Source organism: Lithobates pipiens, unplaced genomic scaffold (assembly GCF_037356315.1).
Source record: "Lithobates pipiens isolate NorthernLeopardFrog02 unplaced genomic scaffold, aLitPip1_a1.2 Scaffold_16, whole genome shotgun sequence".
NCBI classification, from domain to species: Eukaryota; Metazoa; Chordata; class Amphibia; order Anura; family Ranidae; genus Lithobates; species Lithobates pipiens.
The window spans coordinates 475,403-499,387 of record NW_027507748.1 but is presented as its reverse complement, the minus strand read 5'-3'; the positions used below and the strand labels follow the sequence as shown (position 1 = coordinate 499,387).

The following is a 23,985-nucleotide window of genomic DNA, read 5'->3' as shown; positions in this document are numbered from 1 at the left end:
CGTCCTTCCCCACACTCTCCTCCCTGTCCTTCCCCACACTCTCCTCCCTGTCCTTCCCCACACTCTCCTCCCCGTCCTTCCCCACATTCTCCTCCCTGTCCTTCCCCACACTCTCCTCCCTGTCCTTCCCCACACTCTCCTCCCCGTCCTTCCCCACATTCTCCTCCCTGTCCTTCCCCACACTCTCCTCCCTGTCCTTCCCCACACTCTCCTCCCTGTCCTTCCCCACACTCTCCTCCCCTTCCTTCCCCACACTCTCCTCCCTGTCCTTCCCCACACTCTCCTCCCCGTCCTTCCCCACACTCTCCTCCCCGTCCTTCCCCACACTCTCCTCCCCGTCCTTCCCCACACTCTCCTCCCTGTCCTTCCCCACACTCTCCTCCCTGCCTTCCCCACACTCTCCTCCCCGTCCTTCCCCACACTCTCCTCCCTGTCCTTCCCCACACTCTCCTCCCCGTCCTTCCCCACACTCTCCTCCCTGTCCTTCCCCACACTCACACTCTCCTCCCTGTCCTTCCCCACACTCTCCTCCCCGTCCTTCCCCACACTCACACTCTCCTCCCCGCCCTTCCCCACACTCTCCTCCCTGTCCTTCCCCACACTCTCCTCCCTGTCCTTCCCCACACTCTCCTCCCTGTCCTTCCCCACACTCTCCTCCCCGTCCTTCCCCACATTCTCCTCCCTGTCCTTCCCCACACTCTCCTCCCCGTCCTTCCCCACACTCTCCTCCCCGTCCTTCCCCACATTCTCCTCCCCGTCCTTCCCCACACTCTCCTCCCCGTCCTTCCCCACACTCTCCTCCCCGTCCTTCCCCACATTCTCCTCCCTGTCCTTCCCCACACTCTCCTCCCCGCCCTTCCCCACACTCTCCTCCCCGTCCTTCCCCACACTCTCCTCCCCGTCCTTCCCCACATTCTCCTCCCTGTCCTTCCCCACACTCTCCTCCCCGTCCTTCCCCACACTCACATTCTCCTCCCTGTCCTTCCCCACACTTACACTCTCCTCCCCGTCCTTCCCCACATTCTCCTCCCTGTCCTTTCCCACACTCTCCTCCCCGTCCTTCCCCACATTCTCCTCCCTGTCCTTCCCCACGCTCTCCTCCCCGTCCTTTCCCACACTCACATTCTCCTCCCTGTCCTTCCCCACACTTACACTCTCCTCCCCTTCCTTCCCCACACTCTCCCCCCTCCTTCCCCACACTCACACTCTCCTCCCCGCCCTTCCCCACACTCTCCCCCCCTCCTTCCCCACACTCTCCTCCCCGTCCTTCCCCACACTCACACTCTCCTCCCCATCCTTCCCCACACTCTCCTCCCCGTCCTTCCCCACACTCTCCTCCCCGTCCTTCCCCACACTCTCCTCCCCCGTCCTTTCCCCACACTCACACTCTCCTCCCCCTCCTTCCCCACACTCACACTCTTCTCCCCGTCCTTCCCCACACTCACACTCTACTCCCCGTCCTTCCCCACACTCTCCTCCCCGTCCTTCCCCACACTCACACTCTCCTCCCCATCCTTCCCCACACTCTCCTCCCCGTCCTTCCCCACACTCTCCTCCCCGTCCTTCCCCACACTCTCCTCCCCCGTCCTTCCCCACACTCACACTCTCCTCCCCCTCCTTCCCCACACTCACACTCTTCTCCCCGTCCTTCCCCACACTCACACTCTACTCCCCGTCCTTCCCCACACTCTCCTCCCCCTCCTTCCCCACACTCACACTCTTCTCCCCATCCTTCCCCACACTTACACTCTACTCCCCGTCCTTCCCCACACTCTCCTCCCCGTCCTTCCCCACACTCACACTCTCCTCCCCATCCTTCCCCACACTCACACTCTCCTCCCCATCCTTCCCCACACTCACACTCTCCTCCCCGTCCTTCCCCACACTCACACTCTCCTCCCCGTCCTTCCCCACACTCACACCCTGCTCCTCGTCCTTCCCCACACTCTCCCCCCCTCCTTCCCCACACTCACACTCTCCTCCCCATCCTTCCCCACACTCTCCTCCCCGTCCTTCCCCACACTCTCCTCCCCGTCCTTCCCCACACTCTCCTCCCCCGTCCTTCCCCACACTCTCCTCCCCCGTCCTTCCCCACACTCACACTCTCCTCCCCCTCCTTCCCCACACTCACACTCTCCTCCCCCTCCTTCCCCACACTCACACTCTCCTCCCCGTCCCTTTCCCACACTCACACTCTACTCCCCGTCCTTCCCCACACTCTCCTCCCTGTCCTTCCCCACACTCACACTCTCCTCCCCGTCCTTCCCCACACTCACACTCTCCTCCCCCTCCTTCCCCACACTCACACTCTCCTCCCTGTCCTTCCCCACACTCACACCCTGCTCCCCATCCTTCCCCACACTCACACTCTCCTCCCCATCCTTCCCCACACTCTCCTCCCCATCCTTCCCCACACTCTCCTCCCCATCCTTCCCCACACTCTCCTCCCCATCCTTCCCCATACTCACACTCTCCTCCCCGTCCTTCCCCACACTCTCCTCCCCGTCCTTCCCCACACTCATACTCTTCTCCCCGTCCTTCCCCACACTCACACTCTCCTCCCCGTCCTTCCCAACACTCTCCTCCCCTTCCTTCCCCACACTCACACCCTGCTCCCCGTCCTTCCCCACCCTCACACTCTCCTCTCCATCCTTCCCCACCCTCACACTCTCCGCTCCGTCCTTCCCCACACTCACACTCTCCTCCCCGTCCTTCCCCACCCTCACAGTCCGCTCCCCATCCTTCCCCACCCTCACACTCTCCTTCCCGTCCTTCCCCACACTCACACCCTGCTCCCCGTCCTTCCCCACACTCTCCTCCCCGTCCTTCCCCACACTCTCCTCCCCCACACTCTCCTCCCCCACACTCTCCTCCCCGTCCTTCCCCACACTCACACCCTGCTCCCCGTCCTTCCCCACACTCACACCCTGCTCCCCATCCTTCCCCACACTCTCCTCCCCGTCCTTCCCCACACTCTCCTCCCCCACACTCTCCTCCCCGTCCTTCCCCACACTCACACCCTGCTCCCCGTCCTTCCCCACACTCACACCCTGCTCCCCATCCTTCCCCACACTCTCCTCCCCGTCCTTCCTCACACTCTCCTCCCCATCCTTCCCCACACTCACACTCTCCTCCCCATCCTTCCCCACACTCTCCTCCCCGTCCTTCCCCACACTCACACTCTCCTCCCCCTCCTTCCCCACACTCACACTCTGCTCCCCATCCTTCCCCACACTCACACTCTCCTCCCCGTCCTTCCCCACACTCACACCCTTCCCGTCCTTCCCCACACTCACACCCTGCTCCCCGTCCTTCCCCACACTCACACTCTCCTCCCCGTTCTTCCCCACACTCTCCTCCCCGTCCTTCCCCACACTCTCCTCCCCGTCCTTCCCCACACTCACACCCTGCTCCCCATCCTTCCCCATGCTCATACTCTCCTCCCCGTCCTTCCCCACGCTCACACTCTCCTCCCCGTTCTTCCCCACGCTCACACCCTCCTCCCCGTCCTTCCCCACGCTCACACCCTGCTCCCCATCCTTCCCCACGCTCACACTCTCCTCCCTGTCCTTCCCCACGCTCACACTCTCCTCCCCGTTCTTCCCCACGCTCACACCCTCCTCCCCGTCCTTCCCCACGCTCACACTCTGCTCCCGGTCCTTCCGCACACTCACACTCTCCTCTCCGTCCTTCCGCACACTCACACTCTCCTCCCTGTCCTTCCCCACACTCACACCCTCCTCCCCGTCCTTCCCCACACTCTCCTCCCCATCCTTCCACACACTCACACTCTTCTTCCCGTCCTTCCCCACACTCACACTCTCCTCCCCGTCCTTCCCCACACTCTCCTCCCCGTCCTTCCCCACACTCACACTCTCCTCCCCCTCCTTCCCCACACTCACACTCTCCTCCCCGTCCTTCCCCACACTCACACTCTCCTCCCCGTCCTTCCCCACACTCACACCCTGCTTCCCGTCCTTCCCCACACTCACACTCTCCTCCCCGTCCTTCCCCACACTCACACCCTGCTCCCCGTCCTTCCCCACACTCACACTCTCCTCCCCGTCCTTCCCCACACTCTCCTCCCCGTCCTTCCCCACACTCTCCTCCCCGTCCTTCCCCACACTCTCCTCCCCGTCCTTCCCCACACTCTCCTCCCCATCCTTCCCCACACTCTCCTCCCCATCCTTCCCCACACTCACACTCTCCTCCCCATCCTTCCCCACACTCACACTCTCCTCCCCGTTCTTCCCCACACTCACACTCTCCTCCCAGTCCTTCCCCACACTCACACCCTGCTCCCCATCCTTCCCCACACTCACACTCTCCTCCCCGTCCTTCCCCACGCTCACACTCTCCTCCCCGTTCTTCCCCACGCTCACACCCTCCTCCCCGTCCTTGCCCACGCTCACACTCTTCTCCCCGTCTTTCCCCACACTCACACTCTCCTCCCCGTCCTTCCCCACACTCTCCTCCCCGTCCTTCCCCACACTCACACTCTCCTCCCCCTCCTTCCCCACACTCACACTCTGCTCCCCATCCTTCCCCACACTCACACTCTCCTCCCCGTCCTTCCCCACACTCACACCCTGCTTCCCGTCCTTCCCCACACTCACACTCTGCTCCCCATCCTTCCCCACACTCACACTCTCCTCCCCGTCCTTCCCCACACTCACACCCTGCTCCCTATCCTTCCCCACACTCACACTCTCCTCCCCGTCCTTCCCCACACTCACACCCTGCTCCCCGTCCTTCCCCACACTCACACCCTGCTCCCCATCCTTCCCCACACTCGCACTCTCCTCCCCGTCCTTCCGCACACTCACACTCTCCTCTCCGTCCTTCGGCACACTCACACTCTCCTCCCTGTCCTTCCCCACACTCACACCCTCCTCCCCGTCCTTCTCCACACTCACACCCTGCTCCCCGTCCTTCCCCTCACTCACACTCTCCTCCCCGTCCTTCCCCACACTCTCCTCCCCGTCCTTCCCCACACTCTCCTCCCCGTCCTTCCCCACACTCACACTCTCCTCCCTGTCCTTCCCCACACTCACACTCTCCTCCCCGTCCTTCCCCACACTCTCCTCCCCGTCCTTCCCCACACTCACACTCTCCACCCCGTCCTTCCCCACACTCTCCTCCCCGTCCTTCCCCACACTCTCCTCCCGTCCTTCCCCACACTCACACTCTCCTCTCCGTCCTTCCGCACACTCACACTCTCCTCCCTGTCCTTCCCCACACTCAGACTCTGCTCCCCATCCTTCCCCACCCTCACACTCTGCTCCCCGTCCTTCCCTACACTCACACTCTCCTCCCCGTCCTTCCCCATGCTCACACTCTTCTCTCCGTCCTTCCTCACACTCACACTCTTTTCCCTGTCCTTCCCCACCCTCACACTCCGCTCCCCGTCCTTCCCCACCCTCACACTCCGCTCCCCGTCCTTCCCCACCCTCACACTCTCCCCTCCGTCCTTCCCCACACTCACACTCCGCTCCCCGTCCTTCCCCACCCTCACACTCCGCTCCCCGTCCTTCCCCACCCTCACACTCTCCTCTCCGTCCTTCCCCACCCTCACACTCTGCTCCCCGTCCTTCCCCACCCTCACACACTGCTCCCCGTCCTTCCCCACCCTCACACTCTGCTCCCCGTCCTTCCCCACCCTCACACTCTGCTCCCCGTCCTTCCCCACCCTCACACTCTGCTCCCCGTCCTTCCCCACCCTCACACTCCGCTCCCCGTCTTTCCCCACCCTCACACTCCGCTCCCCGTCCTTCCCCACCCTCACACTCCGCTCCCCGTCCTTCCTCACCCTCACACTCTCCTCTCCGTCCTTCCCCACCCTCACACTCTGCTCCCCGTCCTTCCCCACCCTCACACTCTGCTCCCCGTCCTTCCCCACCCTCACACTCTGCTCCCCGTCCTTCCCCACCCTCACACTCTGCTCCCCGTCCTTCCCCACCCTCACACTCTGCTCCCCGTCCTTCCCCACCCTCACACTCCGCTCCCCGTCTTTCCCCACCCTCACACTCCGCTCCCCGTCCTTCCCCACACTCACACTCTGCCTTGGCATTCCTCTACTCTGAGTTTTATCAATGTATATATGCTGTGTGATATCATCTAAGGCACTTCTTACTGACTATTGGTATCTCCCGATTCAGAGTAAGATTTGGTGATATCAGTGCTTCTCACTGTTTTCCTTACTGGAGAGGAAGTTGTACTTGAGGCCCTGCCATGCAAGCATCTCCTTGCTTCTGATTCATCCATTCTGAGGATCTATGTTTCCTCCACCTCTATCATTACCCCACCAGTCATCAGGACATCTGTGGGCAGCTTTGAAATGAGGAAGCATAGCCCTGCTTGTACCAAGATGGTTATCTCCTTACAGCAACACAGTGTAGAACAAGCATGATAGGCCAGTAATGAGGAAATGTTTAGCGGTTGGGAGGCCAGAGGAAATACCGGCCACTATTCCTTTGTCCTCTCCTTGACTGTTTTTGCACAGCTTGCTATAGGTGACCAGTAGGAGGAGAGGAGCAGACAGTGCAACCGGGGGGGTTGGGGGGGAGGACTCCAGAAGAAGTAAGAGACCACTCTCTGCAATACCATTGAACAAAGAAGGTAGGTTTACCGTCTTTTTTATTTTTCCTAAAAAAATATAGACTTTACAATCACTTTAATAACAGACATTGTGATGCGGTAAATCTTTCATGGGTGGGGTTCCGTATCCACTGAGAGGAGGACAGTCCTGGTGATTTGAGGAATGGATTGAAGGGTAGAGTCATCAGACGGTACTGAAGGTGGAGCATAGTAAGCCAGACAACTGCAGAGTGTGACAGAATCTATGATTAGACATTGGTGTCATGGAGGTGTCACTAGAATGCTTCAGAATCACTAGAATCATGGGGCACAAAGGGGCACACTGGGGTCACCAGAGGGGCAGTACAGAGAACACTTGACAGCTTAAGAATCTCAGGGGACACAGAGGACTGGAGCTGTGTCCTGATTGGTTGTGGCACAGGCACTCCAGGTGAAACCCAGAAGTTCTGGTGGCCACACACCAAAGAGTAGACTCAGCATTGGATTGGAAAAGGGGGTGAGTGTGATATAATTAGGGTTTTTATATAAATGGAGAGTGAATGTAAGGTTCACATTGCTGGGTTTGGCACAAAACGGGTCAGAATTCCAGCTTGCAGCAGATTAATAAAATATTTTTAGGAAATTATTAATAAAATAATTGTCCATCATTTCTGGTTTGTGTTTCTTCATTGTGAGTCTACAAGTGGCATGTTCTGACTGAAGAGCGTCATTGTCCACCTAACACAGATAAAAGATGGAAAAACATGACCTCTTGTAAATATCTCACACTCTGGTCTCTCCCGTCTCTTATAGGTCAGCCTTGTTTAAGCTGTTTGAAGAAGTCCTTAATTGCAGGCTCTGTGGCTCTGCTTTTGACAATGCCCCCTGTCTTCGTCGCCCATTGGTACATACTACGTGGCATGAGAAAGAAAACCTAGACCGTCTTCACATAGGACACAGAGGAACAATCCGCCTTCCAACATGAGACAACAAGGACACAAGAACTGGGTTTGATTTATATAAAATGACCTGGGGCATCAGAACGGACTTCTACTGCAGAATGATCCCTTTATCACCTCTACCTGGCTATGGAAGACATAAACATTTCCTACAATCCCTGCAAGTTGCCCGATACTACCCACCATCCTCTTGTATGGCCACAGCATGTCTACATTTCCCACCAACCCTCCAACTTCTATCCACATCTGCTATGACCTCATTGTGTCTACATGTCCTTCAATCCCTCCTCTTTCCCCAGTACTACCCACCATCTTCTATGACCTCATTGTGTCTACATGTCCTTCAATCCCTCCTCTTTCCCCAGTACTACCCACCATCTTCTATGACCTCATTGTGTCTACATGTCCTTCAATCCCTCCACTTTCCCCAGTACTACCCACCACCTTCTAGTATGACCTCATTGTGTCTACATTTCCTTCAATCCCTCCGCTTTCCCCAGTACTACCCACCATCTTCTTGTATGACCTCAGTGTGTCTACATTTCCTACAATCTCTCCTTTTTCTCCAATATTACTCACCATATTCTTATATGAGCTGATCGTGTCTAAACCCTTGTACACACGGTCGGAGAATCTGTCGGAATGCGTCTTATCGGACCGTGTAGTCGGATAATCCGACTGTGTGTGGTATGCATTGGACTGATTCCGTCCAAATCTCCGTCCGACCCAATTTTACAACATGTTGGAAATATTTCCTGACCAACTGGGCCAGACGGACCTAATCCGATCATGTGTAGAGAATTTTGATCGGACCAAGTGCCACGCACGCTCAGATCAAATTCCTACATCAAAGCTATTGGCTACTAGCCTGAACGTAGTCCCATCGTAACGAAATTATGTCATCACGTTCTGAATGATCGGATTTTTCGACAACTTAGTCCGACCGTGTGTATGCAACAGTTTCGGACAAGATCCGACGGACAAAATCCGACGGATTTGGTTGTCGAAATCTCCGACCGTTTGTACAGGGGCTTAATTTCCTACAATCCCATCTTATGTCCCCACCATTATCCTGTATGACCACAGCGTGTCTACATTTCCTATAATCCCCCTTGTTCTCCAATACTACCCAACAACTTCTTGTATGATCTCAGTGTATCTACCTTTCCATACAGCTCAGCATCACAGGACAGAGTATATAGCTCAGCCTCACAGATCATGGTATATAACATTTCTCACAGAGCCTGGCGTATAACATTTCTCACAAAGCCTGGTATATAGCATTTCTCACAAAGCCTGGCATATAGCATTTCTTACAAATCCTGGCATATAACATTTCTCACAAGCCTGGTATATAACATTTCTCACAAGCCTGGTATATAGCATTTCTCACAAGCCTGGTATATAGCATTTCTCACAAGCCTGGTATATAGCATTTCTCACAAGCCTGGTATATAGCATTTCTCACAAGCCTGGCATATAGCATTTCTCACAAGCCTGGCATATAGCATTTCTCACAAAGCCTGGCATATAGCATTTCTCACAAGCCTGGCATATAGCATTTCTCACAAGCCTGGCATATAGCATTTCTTACAAAGCCTGGCATATAGCATTTCTCACAAAGCCTGGCATATAATATTTCTCACAAGCCTGGCATATAGCATTTCTCACAAAGCCTGGCATATAGCATTTCTCACAAGCCTGGCATATAGCATTTCTCACAAAGCCTGGCATATAGCATTTCTCACAAAGCCCGGCATATAGAATTTCTCACAAAGCCTGGCATATAGCATTTCTCAGGGAGAATGCTGGCAGCGGATGGGGATGGGGTGCTGATATAAGGTTACTCTGATATAATGGTAATATAATCAGCAGTCAGCATCCCCCATTAGTTCAGAGTCACTTTATAGCAGCGCCAGTGGCAACTATGGTGTGAATGAGCCCCTCCTGTAACAATGCCACTGATCAGCAACCCGTCTTACAAAGTGATACCCCCATTGGATTATTGGAGTGAGTCCCTTAATAATAGCAGCACCCCCCACCTTAGAGACCCTATTAGCTCTGAGTGAGTCCTTATATGTATCAGCATCCCCCCCCCCCCCCCAATGGAGACCTCCATTAGTGAGAAAAAAAACCTTACCATCCTGGAGTGCAGTGGGAGCAGCATTAGCCCAGTGCTGTATTGACAGGGCCCAGGGGCAAGCGGGACCAGAACGGGACCGAACTAATTGCCACTGCTCCATTAGCCCGGCGGAAGGGGGAAGCGTGCTGCTGGTGGGAGAGAGTGCAGTTGCCGATCAGCACATTTAGGTGGGAGGACGGGGGCAGCTCCCCCACCAGTGCCAGAACCTCACAAGCAGCCCCCCAAATCTGTTCTCTCCGGAGTCCCGCCGCTCCACTCCACTCCTGTTGCAATGCTGAGTGCACTGCACACACTCTCATGTGTTCGCAGCCAAAAACACCTTCAAGTTCCCCCGCTCCAAGTCCCGTATCTTCTGTGGAAGATCACTCAGCATTGTGTACAGGACGCCAAGGTTGGGTCCTGGACGGGTGCTATGTAGCACCTGTATTCGGGTTGTGGTCCCTTTAAGAGAGTCCCGGTAGACTTCAGGGGGTCACCCAGAATGGGTGAGGAATTCTGGGTGTAGTCATCAGGAGAGGACTGACTCGCGGTCCTCTCTATATTAAGAGTGAGATAGTTGGGACCCGGAATTTGGGGGGGCTCTGAAGTGACATTTGGGTGGGAAAGAGCCTCCCTCCCTGACCACAGAGATTCGGCACACAGGGGGTTAATGGCCTCCAAGAAGACCGCCCATAAGACAGGAAGTAGTAGAGAGGTGGTGGTGGGGAGGAGATTAACACATGTCTGAGGAGCTGTGTTGCTATTTTGGAGGCTGCAAAAGATTTCTATAAGGACTCTGAAAACTTTGGGGCGAAGACCTGACTACAGAACTGGAGGTGCTTTCTTTAATTTTTGTTTTTTTTGCTGAAGATAAGCGGACTTTAATTTACGTTTTGATCTGTGTGCTGAAGAAAAGCCTTATTTTTTATTTAATTATAAATAAAAGTCTTTTGGTTTCACCTTTGACCGGTTTATGCACTTGGTCCCGCGGAGCTAGGATCTCCAAACTTTACAATTGCAACAGGAGAGGATTGGGCGGTGGGACTCTGGAGACCGGAGAGAACAGATTCGGGGGGGGGGGGGGGGGCCTGCTGGTGCTCCCCAGTAATACCCGCAATCTTCTTGTATGACCCCAGCATGGTCTACATTTCTTACAATCCTTCCTCCTTTGCCTTATACCACCCACCATCTTCTTGTATGACCTCAACAGTCTGCATTTCCTACAATCCCTCCTTCTTCCTCCCATACCGCCCACCATCTTCTTCTATGACCCCAACAGTCTACATTTCCTACAATCCCTCCTTCTTCCTCCAATACTGCCCACCATCTTCTTCTATGACCTCAGCAAGTCTACATTTCCTACAATCCCTCCTTCCTCCCATACCGCCCACCATCTTCTTCTATGACCTCAACAAGTCTACATTTCCTACAATCCCTCCTTCCTCCCATACCGCCCACCATCTTCTTCTATGACCTCAACAAGTCTACATTTCCTACAATCCCTCCTTCTTCCTCCCATACCGCCCACCATCTTCTTCTATGACCTCAACAAGTCTACATTTCCTACAATCCCTCCTTCTTCCTCCCATACCGCCCACCATCTTCTTGTATGACCCCAGCATGGTCTACATTTTTTACAATCCTTCCTCCTTTGCCTTATACCACCCACCATCTTCTTGTATGACCTCAACAGTCTACATTTCCTACAATCCCTCCTTCTTCCTCCCATACCGCCCACCATCTTCTTCTATGACCGCCAACAGTCTACATTTCCTACAATCCCTCCTTCTTCCTCCAATACTGCCCACCATCTTCTTCTATGACCTCAGCAAGTCTACATTTCCTACAATCCCTCCTTCTTCCTCCCATACTGCCCATCATCTTCTTCTATTACCTCAACAAGTCTACATTTCCTATAATCCCTCCTTCTTCCTCCCATACCGCCCACCATCTTCTTTTATGACCTCAACAAGTCTACATTTCCTATAATCCCTCCTTCTTCCTCCCATACCGCCCACCATCTTCTTCTATGACCTCAACAAGTCTACATTTCCTACAATGCCTCCTTCTTCCTCCCATACCGCCCACCATCTTCTTCTATGACCTCAACAAGTCTACATTTCCTACAATGCCTCCTTCTTCCTCCCATACCGCCCACCATCTTCTTCTATGACCTCAACAAGTCTACATTTCCTACAATGCCTCCTTCTTCCTCCCATACCGCCCACCATCTTCTTGTATGACCTCAACAAGTCTAAATTTCTTACAGTTCTCCACCCTCTTCTTCTATGACCTCAGGGTGTATGCATTTTATTTAGTCCCTCCATGTTCCCCAATACTGCCCACCATCTTCCTGTATGCCCTCAGCATGTCTACATTTCCTACAATCCCTCCTTCTTCCTCCCTTACTACCCGCCATCTTCTTGTATGACATCCCTGATGTGTCACAGATGAAATTATGGTGATCCCTCTAATGGTGTCCCACCTAAACTATCGCCCCCTTTCCTGGATTTGCACTGTAACTAGGAGTTCCTGCTTCTTTGTAATATAAATATTGTTATTTTTGGTTACATTTTATGCAATTTTTTTTGAATAATCAGATGATTTGATTTTGATGTATATTATAAAAGCTTTGCTGTGTATGTTGTTTTATATCATCGCTTTCTATGGATTTTCTTTTCAATGTCTTGTTCATGAAAGTATGAGAAACATGAATTCAAATAGTTCAACGAATTATGAGTTCTCATTCTTGTGTTCATCTTTCGGATCGTATTTTATACCGGTCATGACTTCATCCAATCAGAGTCAGGCCGGCGTAGGACAGAACTACAGCCCAGATATGGGAAGACAAGGGGCACCTAGTCCTCGGTCGGGACTTGGGAAGGGGTTTGTGGTCTACAGCAGCTGACTTGATGTAGAGCTGCCCCCTCAGGGGGTTCTTCTCTAATAGTACAGAGGCCATCCACCACCACAAGCACCAGGCCATGCACTCCGGCTCCAATACCTCAGCCTAGGGAATGTCTTTATAAAAGGTATTGCTTGAAGAACTTTAAACAGGAGAAGGGTTAGGGCATGGGATACTCCAACACACAGCACAGCAACAGGAAGACACTCATCTCTAGGCTGACACTCCCAAATTCTGCTGAGTGAAGATGGAGAATGAATGAGGCTTCCCAGTCCAAGCTATCTCTGGCACTTATATCCCAAATGCACACAGTCACCAGGAGACAATCCTTCTCCAGACCGGGTCCCTTAAGGTGTAGTCCTACAGCCAGCTCCTCAGAAGATCACTCCAGGCCCTCAGCCCTGACACAGCTGAGACCCCAAAGAACAGCTACAGCGACCCCAAAGAATAGCTACACAGTCCATGGGCTGTCTCAAAGGGGCAGCAGCCACCCCCCCCCCCCCACCCAAGGCTTGAAATCCTCCCGGGGAACAAGAGAAATCTCTCCAGGGCTTCGGACTATTTCAACTCCCAAGCCACCTTCTGGACACTCCTCTCCAGGAATTGGCCAGACCATGATAAAAATTCAGGCTGGTCATTTTAATCTCCCTCTCTAAGCTCTGGAAGCTTCTCCTCATGGCAGGGGGAAGCAATCAAACTCCCAGTCTGTGAAACCCTGAACAGACCAGAATAAATGATCATTGCTCCCTTGACTACAGAAAGAGCCAACGACTAGATTGGCCGCACATCCTGTGCTGGGGGGGTGGGGGGTGCTACATCTGCCAAGATCTGCTGCCAGTCCGTGGAATTCATATCCTCACCAGAATGCTAAAGGTTTAAGGTGCTCATAAAGATGAAAGATGTCCAATCTACAATAGGCACGAAGGTTTATGTATAGTCCATTTTTAATACATCCAGGGAGGTAGATAAGGACGGGATCTGAATCCCCCTTGAGAGATGAAAGGTGTCCAATCTACAATAGGCAAGAAGTTTTATGTATAGTCCATTCTTAATACATCCAGGGAGGTAGATAAGGAGGGGGTCAGGGGGTCTGAATCCCCCCGGAGAGATGAAAGGTGTCCAATCTACAATAGGCAAGAAGCTTTATGTATAGTCCATTTTTAATACATCCAGGGAGATAAGGAGGGGGTCATGGGGTCTGAATCCCCCCGGAGAGATGAAAGGTCCAATCTACAATAGGCAAGAAGCTTTATGTATAGTCCATTCTTAATACATCCAGGGAGGTAGATAAGGAGGGGGTCAGGGGATCTGAATCCCTCCCCGGAGAGTCCTGCCAAAATTTTAAGTGTCACTGCCCTGCTGCTGTGCACGGTGGTGCTGCCACCGAGCAAAAGGCGGCACAGCGGTCCGTGTGTGTGGTGGAATGATGTGCCGGTGTAGTACCAGGCAGTGACTCTCGCTGTAGAAGGCCAGGCTGGCTGACGGATCCCTCCGCTGCTGTTGGGCCCAGTGGATCACAGTGACGTATTCCCAGCACTGCGTGCAGCACCTGAACTCCCACCCACCACGCGCTATACACTATATTCTCCTGCCACCGCACCGCTCCTTTGGAGTGAGAGGAGCCTGACCTGGAGGATAGAATGGGCAGGGTTGGTGGTGTACCAGAGAACTGATGCTCCCATCCTCCCTCAGCATCATAGACCACTTACCTCTGCTGCCATACATGGGTAAGTGACTGTGGCAAAGTCGGTGGGTGGTCCTCTGCTTACTGGTGCCCACTCCAGACATGTGCAGAATGGAAAAAAAATTGTTTTGATTCGTTATTCAAAGTTTAGTTCAATTTGTTTTTGGAATTTGTTTCATTTCGTTAATTAAAAAAAAAAAATTGATAAAAATTTTCCAAATTCGGTTGCATTTAATTAAAAAATAATAATAAATAAGGAGGGGGCGCGGCCTGACGCGCAGGAGTAATGGACGTCTAAAGACTGAGCTCCGGAGAAGAGCGACGGTTCTCCCAGCAAAAATGAACATCCTTTTGCAGGATGGGCAGACTCTCTAGAGGGGAATAGCACCACAATCATCCCTGGACCCCGGGATTCTCAAAACACAAAGCGATTCCCGAGATATTCCTGTCACAGGGACAGGGGAGGAGAGGCCCAGCAGAGGACAATATGGCGCGTTCCAGCACGAGGGAGGAGGAGGAGGAGGATTTTGATTCAGAATCCCTGATGACTTTAGAGGATCTAGTAAGGAATTCCCTGCCACCCGATCAACCCCTCTCCGGGGGGGAATCAGATCCCCTGACCCCCTCCTTATCTACCTCCCTGGATGTATTAAAAATGGACTATACATAAAGCTTCTTGCCTATTGTAGATTGGACACCTTTCATCTCTCCGGGGGGATTCAGACCCCCTGACCCCCTCCTTATCTACCTCCCTGGATGTATTAAGAATTGACTATAGATAAAACTTTTTGCCTAAAACTGCTATGATGGATATTGCAGCGGACATCAAATCCTCCCTTTCCACAGCGATTACGGATCTCAAGGCGGACATCTTAATGCTAACCGAACAAATGGCGGCGGGGGAGAGAGCGGGTAGACAGAGACAAAGCCATCCAAAGATTAGATGAGGTCTCTTATCAACATTCACAACATCTAATCAATGTCAACAGACATTTAGAAGATTTAGATAATCGGGACAGAAGGTGTAATATCAGAGTCAGAGGAATCCCAGAATCAATCACTGCGGATCAGATTAGACCCGTGTTGTGCTCAGTGTTCAATCAACTACTGGAGAGGCCACAAGAATCCCCCATTGAGTTTGACAGAGCCCATAGAGCCCCAGACCCAGAGCCCCAGACCCAGCACCACCACGTGACATCATTTGCTGTCTTACCAGCTTTACCTTAAAGGAAGAAATCCTACAGAAGGCAAGACAAACCGACCAAATTATCTTTAATGAGACCACCATCCAGCTATTCCAGGATCTTTCTCCCATAACCCTGAGAAACAGGAGAGCCCTTAAACCCCTGCTGGATGCCCTGAGGGAAAAGGGTATTCCTTACAGGTGGAAGTTCCCCTTGGCCGTCCAGGCATCTTACAATGGGAAGCAACACTCCTCTTGCGCACCCCAGATGAACTACCTAATTTCTGTAATAGCCTACAGATCGATCAAATCGAACTACCCGATTGGTACCAGGAGTTCCGTCTTCCACCACCGATCACTACAACATCCTCACCGCCACGCATATCGCCGTGCAAATCGCCCTATGTCAAAGGCTTGGGAGGGAAAAAAACTGAAATTGTATGATAACTACAATCCCTCTACTCCACCACACAAATCAAGCAAAATGAAAGACAGTCGTCAATACAATCATCTATAACAGTCTGTAAATTGGCTTCATAATATGTTCTCTACTATAATACCATTATAGAGGTTCTACAAGCTGATTTTCCACTATTGTCCTAAGTTTTTCTTTCTTTTTGTATTTAAGAACACTACCCTTTTTTTCGCCACTAGATGGCAGCAACTGACAATTTATGAACACTTGTGTTACACACAGCTCCTTCTTCTCAGTAGGTTGTAATGCCATCATATCTGGCTCTCTTTTCCTTACAACAGTTCTACTTATGACTCATTTTTTTCATTTACTATACCATCCCTTTGAGGAGCTTCTATCAGCCCTACGGTTGGATGAACAGCCGACTATATACGCCAAACTCATCAACTCATCAATCTGTTCGGAACACTTAGGCCGCGTACACACGGGCGGACTGTTCGCCCAACCTTGTCCGCTGAACAGTGTTTGGGCGGACAGTCCGCTCGTGTGTGGGCTTTCAGCGGACAGTTTCAGCGGACAGTTGGACGGACAAAGTCTTTCGGAAATTCCGAAAAACTGTCCGCTGAAACTGTGTTTGAGCGAACAGTCCGCCCGTGTGTGGGCCTGTCCGCTGTACTTTCGAAATGAGCGGACTGTTCCCGCTCGGAAAGTCCGCCCATTTCGAGCGCGTGTACAGGTAGGCGGGGCCCGCGAAGGATACGTCGCGGGCTCCGCCGCCTGGAATGGGCTTAAAGGGGAACACCAACGCCGAAAAAAATCGGCGTGGGGGTTCCCCCCAAGTCCACACCAGACCCTTGTCCGAGCACGCTACCCGGCCGGCCAGGAAAGGGGGGCGAGCGAGCGCGCCCCCCCTCCTGAGCCGTACCAGGCCGCGTGCCCTCAACATGGGGGGTGCCTTGGGGAAGGGGGGGGCCGCGCGGCCCCCCCCACCCCAAAGCACCTTGTCCCCATGTTGATGAGGACAAGGGCCTCTTCCCGACAACCCTGGCCGTTGGTTGTCGGGGTCTGCGGGCGGGGGGCTTATCGGAATCCGGGAGCCCCCTTTAAGAAGGGGGCCCCCGGATACCGGCCCCCCACCCTATGTGAATGAGTATGGGGTACAATGTACCCCTACCCATTCACCTGTGAAATAAAGTACAAATAAAAACACAACACAGGGGGAAAAAATATTTTATTGCACAGCCGGGGGTCTTCCGTCTTCGGGGGTCTTCTCGCCGGACTCCTCCGCTATGTGTATGTAGCTCTTTTGCCAGCGGAGGAGTCCGGCTTTCTTCCTCCCCGCCGCCGGCCTCTTCTCCCGACTTCGGGGGTCTTGTCCCCCTCTTCGGTTCTTCTGCCGGGCCACCGCGCCTGGTCCGGTGGCCCGGTCTTCTGTCGCCGTCTTCCGTTCTTCTGTCGCCGCCTTCGGTTCTTCTGCCGGGCCACCGCGCCTTCTTGTAGCTCTTTTACAGGCGGTGGCCCGGTCTTCTGTCGCCGTCGCCGCCTTCCGTTCTTGTTCTTCTTCTTGTTCTTCTTGTTCTTCTCCAGGCGATGTTGACTCGACGAGCTCTCCGGCCGGAATGCTGGGGACGCGCTGTGCGGTCACTTATATAGTGACAATGGGGCGGGGTCACATGGTATATGTCACATGGGTTGGTCACATGGGTTGATGTCACATGGGGACTATGACATCGTAAGGGGGCGGGGTCACCATGTGACATCAACCCATGTGACATATACCATGTGACCCCGCCCCATTGTCACTATATAAGTCACAGCGCAGGGCGGCTCTGGCATTCCGGCCGGAGGGAGCGACGTGTCAACATCGCCTGGAGAAGAACAAGAAGAACAAGAAGAAGAACACGAACGGAAGGCGGCGACGGCGACAGAAGACCGGGCCACCGCCTGTAAAAGAGCTACAAGAAGGCGCGGTGGCCCGGCAGAAGAACCGAAGGCGGCGACAGAAGAACGGAAGACGGCGACAGAAGACCGGGCCACCGGACCAGGCGCGGTGGCCCGGCAGAAGAACCGAAGAGGGGGACAAGACCCCCGAAGTCGGGAGAAGAGGCCGGCGGCGGGGAGGAAGAAAGCCGGACTCCTCCGCTGGCAAAAGAGCTACACACACATAGCGGAGGAGTCCGGCGAGAAGACCCCCGAAGACGGAAGACCCCCGGCTGTGCAATAAAATATTTTTTCCCCCTGTGTTGTGTTTTTATTTGTACTTTATTTCACAGGTGAATGGGTAGGGGTACATTGTACCCCATACTCATTCACATAGGGTGGGGGGCCGGTATCCGGGGGCCCCCTTCTTAAAGGGGGCTCCCGGATTCCGATAAGCCCCCCGCCCGCAGACCCCGACAACCAACGGCCAGGGTTGTCGGGAAGAGGCCCTTGTCCTCATCAACATGGGGACAAGGTGCTTTGGGGTGGGGGGGCCGCGCGGCCCCCCCCTTCCCCAAGGCACCCCCCCATGTTGAGGGCACGCGGCCTGGTACGGCTCAGGAGGGGGGGCGCGCTCGCTCGCCCCCCTTTCCTGGCCGGCCGGGTAGCGTGCTCGGACAAGGGTCTGGTGTGGACTTGGGGGGAACCCCCACGCCGATTTTTTTCGGCGTTGGTGTTCCCCTTTAAGCCCATTCCAGGCGGCGGAGCCCGCGACGTCTCCTTCGCGGGCCCCGCCTACCTGTACACGCGCTCGAAATGGGCGGATTTGCCTCCTCCTTACGTGGGCGAGTCCGTTCATTTCAAAAGTTGAGCGAACTGTTTGCCCAACCTTGTTCGTCAAACAGTCCGCTCGTGTGTGGGCAAGTCCGCTCATGCAAATTTTGAGCGGACTGTTTGACAAACTGTTTGCCGAACAAGGTTGGGCGAACAGTCCGCGCGTGTGTACGCGGCCTCATATTCTCCTATTGTTCCCAAAATACAGCCCAATTCAGAGTCCAAACATGGAAAATGAGTAAAATCAAGTCCAGCATACAGTATATGGCACAGAGTACTTCCAATAAATCTGTGTGGAAGGTACATGGGGGATAGGTGAAGTCTTCCCGTGATAAGATGCTATAGATGAGAGCGGAGTCTGTCCTACACCTTCACCGTTTGCAGCGCAATGCAGACCCACATAGATGGCTGCTTACCAGACATGATCTGCTTTAAGGCCTGTCTATTAATTCCCACTGTATGGACACCTGTTGTACCCTCCTGCCTCCTCCGCTTTTATTATGCTGTCCTCGTTGCGGGTAAGCGTGTAAAAAAATGCAAGTGGTCCAATATCGTGTTATACCCCTTCAGAGGGCGCCCTCTGAAGACGTAATTACGAAACGTGTCAGGGCGTGACCAGGCGAGTAGTGAGGTTGGACAGGAGCAGACGAAAACACCCGGGACTCGACTGATGGGCAGTGTTGAAAGATGATATCAGCCTGACGGTGAGACCTTCGTTCTGAATCACTGACAACCCTTGTACATGCTTTCAACAGTTTGATTTTAAGTAAGCGCATTTTGTAAGGGGGGGGGAGGGTTACTGGTAATAAAGGGTATAACACGATATTGGACCCCTTGCATTTTTTACACGCTTACCCGCAACGAGGACAGCATAATAAAAGCGGAGGAGGCAGGAGGGTACAAGAGGTGTCCATACAGCGGGAATTAATAGCAGATCATTTCTGGTAAGCAGCCATCTATGTGGGTCTACACTGCGGTGCAAACGGTGAAGGTGTAGGACAGACTCCGCTCTCATCTATAGCATCTTATCACGGGAAGACTTCACCTATCCCCCATGTACCTTCCACACAGATTTATTGGAAGTACTCTGTGCCATATACTGTATGCTGGACTTGATTTTACTCATTTTCCATGTTTGGACTCTGGTTGTTGATAATTACTGTGATTGGAGCGGTTTAACAAATAGAATTGGACTGTATTTTGGCTGCTAATATTAGAGGAGAGATAATTTCTCATAGGATTCAGTCTTAATAATTCACTGACACACATGAGCGCTGGGGTCAGGTGTATGTACAACAGTATACAGAGTATATATTCCTGATATTGATTGAGAGATGGTATATATTGATTCAAAATAATTGATCTATTCTATTGATATATAACTTACTCTTTCTATCTCACCTCCAACAATGGTGACCTTCACCCATATACCTAGTTAGAGGTCTTATTAAATAGTATTAAGAAAGCAGTAGACTGCAGACCTCACTATACACACCTGGGGAATATCTTACAGAAGGTTTACTTATCAGTAGTGGAATCCAATTTAACCGACAGAACCAAATAGTAGAGATTACTTACTTTAAGTAAGGTAACTGTTCAGACTATGACACCTACTTTCATAAACTTTGTGTTAAAGTGGAGGTCCACCCTAAAGTGGAGCTTCCGCTCATTGGAATCCTCCCCCCCTCCGGCGCCACAATTGGCACCTTTCAGGGGGGAGGGGGGTGCAGGTACCTGTACAGTACAGGTATCTGCACCCACTTCCGGCATAGCTATCTGCGGAAAGAGGCGTAGATTCTGCAGAATCTATGCCCCTTTCCGAAGGTCCCCCGCTGCCCGCTGGGAAACACACAGATCCCAGAGGCAGCGGGAACCATCCTTATTGCGCAGCGTGACTCGCGCATGCGCAGTAGGGAACCGGGAAATGAAGCCAAAAGGCTCCACTTCCTGATTCCCATACCCAAGATGGCGGCGGCAGCACCCGAGAGACGATCGAGAGATCGGCTTCAGGTGTCGAAATCGCGGGCGCGCTGGACAGGTAAGTGTCACTATTTTAAAAGTCAGCAGCTGCAGTATTTGTAGCTGCTGGCTTTAAAAAAAAAAAGAAAAAAAACGGAACTCAAGGCGGACTCCCGCTTTAACTCAACTGTCAAACTGTTATGCACTTAGGAACATCAGCAGTTCGTTACTAGACGTGCGCACACTGAAATATTTTGTTTCAGAATTTCGTTTTCGTCCAAAAAATACATTTATTTAGTTACTCCCGAAATTCATTTTTATTTATTTCTTTTCATTAAAAAATGCATTAGTCCGAAAATCCGAAATAATGAAGGTGGAATCTGTCATTGAAGGCTTATGGTGTCTGTGGAATGTTCTAAGAAGATTGGACGGAATATCTTGTAGGCGGAACATTGGACGGAGCAGCTAAACTGTACGACGCTACAATTGTACATTTCCGGGCGAATGTACTGCTTACAAGTAGACATGTGCAGAAGAAAATATTTCGTTTCGGAATTTCGTTTTCGTCCGAAAACTTAATTTATTTAGTTACTCCCGAAATTCGTTTTTATTTATTTCGTTTTTCGTTCAAAAATTGCATTCGTCCGAAAATCCACATGAATTACAGTCGAATCTGTCTTGGAAGGCTTATGGTGTCTGTCGAATGTATAAAGAAGATTCGACGGAGCTAGTATATAGCATACTTTAGAACCCTATTAAAGTCTATGGGACTCCAACATTCAAATTCTAAAGTGCTAATTGTAAAGACTAATTTGCAAGTTACTGTCCTAAAAAGTGTTTGGGGACCCGGGTCCTGCCCCAGGGGACATGGATCAATGCAAAAAAAAGTTTTAAAAACGGCCGTTTTTTCGGGAGCAGTGATTTTAATAATGATTAAAGTGAAACAATAAAAGTGTAATATTCCTTTAAATTTCGTGGGGGGGGGGGGGGGGGGTGTCTATAGTATGCCTGTGAAGGGGCGCATGTTTCTGGTGCTTAGAACTGTCCCTATACAAAGTGTCATTTATGCAGGAAAAAAAGTCCTTTAAAATCACTCGCAGCTATTATGAATTGTCGGCTCCGTAATACAGAGAACACTCATTGAAAGTCATTGATAAAAAAAAAAAAAAAAAAAACGTGGGGGTCCCCCAAATTCAATTACCAGGCCCTTCAGGTCTGGTATGGATATTAAGGGGAACCCTGCCTCAAATTTAAGAAAAAAATTGACGTGGGGTTCCCCCTAAAAATCCATACCAGACCCTTTATCCGAGCACGCAACCTGGCAGGCCGCAGGAAAAGAGGGGGGGACGAGAGAGCGCCCCCCCCTCCCTCCTGAACCGTACCAGGCCACATACCCTCAACATTGGGAGGATGTTTTGGGGGTCTGTGACCCCTCAAAGCACCTTTTTCCCATGTTGATGAGGACAAGGGCCTCATCCCCACAAACGTGGCCGGTGGTTGTGGGGGTCTGCGGGTGGGGGGCTTATCAGAATCTGGAAGCCCCCTTTAACAAGGGGACCCCCAGATCCCGCCCCCCCTGTTTGAAATGGTAAGGGGGTACAAAATTACCCCTACCATTTCACAAAGAAAGTGTAAAAAATAGTTAAATAAGACAAAAAGACTTTTGAAAAATTCCTTTATTAAAAATAAAAAAATAAAAAAAAAGATTCCAGTGGCGGTAATCCACTCTTGCTATCCAGCGACGGACGGTCATCTCTCCAGCGATGGCTCATCTCATCCAGCGCAGCGTATCCATCCTTCTTCTGTCTCCATGGAGGAGACACTGCAAGGATTCCGGCGGTCTGACGTTTCTTATATACGGAGGGCGGGGCCACCCGTCACCTGACCCCGCCCCCCTCTGACGCAAGGGGAAACCCGGGGTTCCCTGTGACGTATGGGTGACCCCGCCCCCTCTGATGTAATGGAAACCTGCCTGTGTTACATCAGAGGGGTGCGGGGTCACCCATACGTCACAGGGAACCCCGGGTTTCCCCTTGCGTCAGAGGGGGGCGGGGTTAGGTGACGGGTGGCCCCGCCCTCCATATATAAGAAACGTCAGACCGCCGGAATCCCTGCAGTGTCTCCTCCGCGGAGACAGAAGAAGGATGGATCGCTGCGCTGGATGAGATGAGCCATCGCTGGAGATGACCGTCCGTCGCTGGATAGCAAGAGTGGATTACCGCCGCTGGAATCTTTTTTTTATTTTTTTACTTTTAATAAAGGAATTTTTCAAAAGTGTGTTTGTCTTATTTAACTATTTTTTACACTTTCTTTGTGAAATGGTAGGGGTACTTTTGTACCCCCTTACCATTTCAAACAGGGGGGGCGGGATCTGGGGGTCCCCTTGTTAAAGGGGGCTTCCAGATTCTGATTAGCCCCCCGCCCGCAGACCTCCACAACCACCGGCCACGTTTGTGGGGATGAGGCCCTTGTCCTCATCAACATGGGGACAAGGTGCTTTGAGGGGTCACAGACCCCCAAAGCATCCTCCCAATGTTGAGGGCATGTGGCCTGGTACGGTTCAGGAGGGAGGGGGGGCCGCTCTCGTCCCCCCTCTTTTCCTGCGGCCTGCCAGGTTGCGTGCTCGGATAAAGGGTCTGGTATGGATTTTTAGGGGGACCCCCACGTCAATTTTTTTTTAAATTTGACGCGGGGTTCCCCTTAATATCCATACCAGACCTGAAGGGTCTGGTTATGGATATTTAGGGGGAACCCCACGTCAATTTTTTTCTTAAATTTGAGGCAGGGTTCCCCTTAATATCCATACCAGACCTGAAGGGCCTGGTAATTGAATTTGGGGGACCCCCACGTTTTTATTATTTTTTTTTTTTTTTTTTTTTTTTATCAATGACTTTCAATGAGTGTTCTCTGTATTACGGAGCCGACAATTCATAATAGCTGCGAGTGATTTTAAAGGACTTTTTTTCCTGCATAAATGACACTTTGTGCAGGGACAGTTCTAAGCACGGGAAACATGCGCCCCTTCACAGGCATACTATAGACAACCCCCCCCCCCCCCCCTACGAAATTTAATGGAATATTACACTTTTATTGTTTCACTTTAATCATTATTAAAATCACTGCTCCTGAAATAACGGCCGTTTTTAAAACTTTTTTTGCATTGATCCATGTCCCCTGGGGCAGGACCCGGGTCCCCAAACACTTTTTAGGACAGTAACTTGCAGAATCTTTTCTCTCTGTCAAATCTTTTTTCTCTGTGGAATATTTTCTCTATATAATCTTGGACTAATAGAGGTAAGGTTAGGCACATTTGACCACAGGTTCTATAGACAGATTGTTGTCAGAGTCATGTCGAATCTCCTATTCTATATCCAACTGTTGTAACAATGAAAACGAAAATAAAGCATTTATTTATGTCGGATCTTTCG

At 52.1% G+C, this 23,985-nt stretch overlaps 1 protein-coding gene across 2 annotated transcripts in view; it reads left to right on the top strand.

Moving 5' to 3' along the window:
- The window catches only part of LOC143981520 (pregnancy-specific beta-1-glycoprotein 2-like), a 545,541-nt gene extending 534,925 nt beyond the window's left edge, over positions 1 to 10,616 (top strand). For both annotated transcript variants that reach the window (XM_077479391.1, XM_077479390.1), the window contains exon 5: positions 7,390 to 10,616. In XM_077479391.1, the coding sequence (XP_077335517.1) occupies positions 7,390 to 7,514 (125 nt within the window). In that variant the 3' untranslated portion in view covers positions 7,515 to 10,616. The remainder of the gene's footprint in view (positions 1 to 7,389) is intronic.
- The last annotated feature ends 13,369 nt before the right edge of the window (positions 10,617 to 23,985 follow it).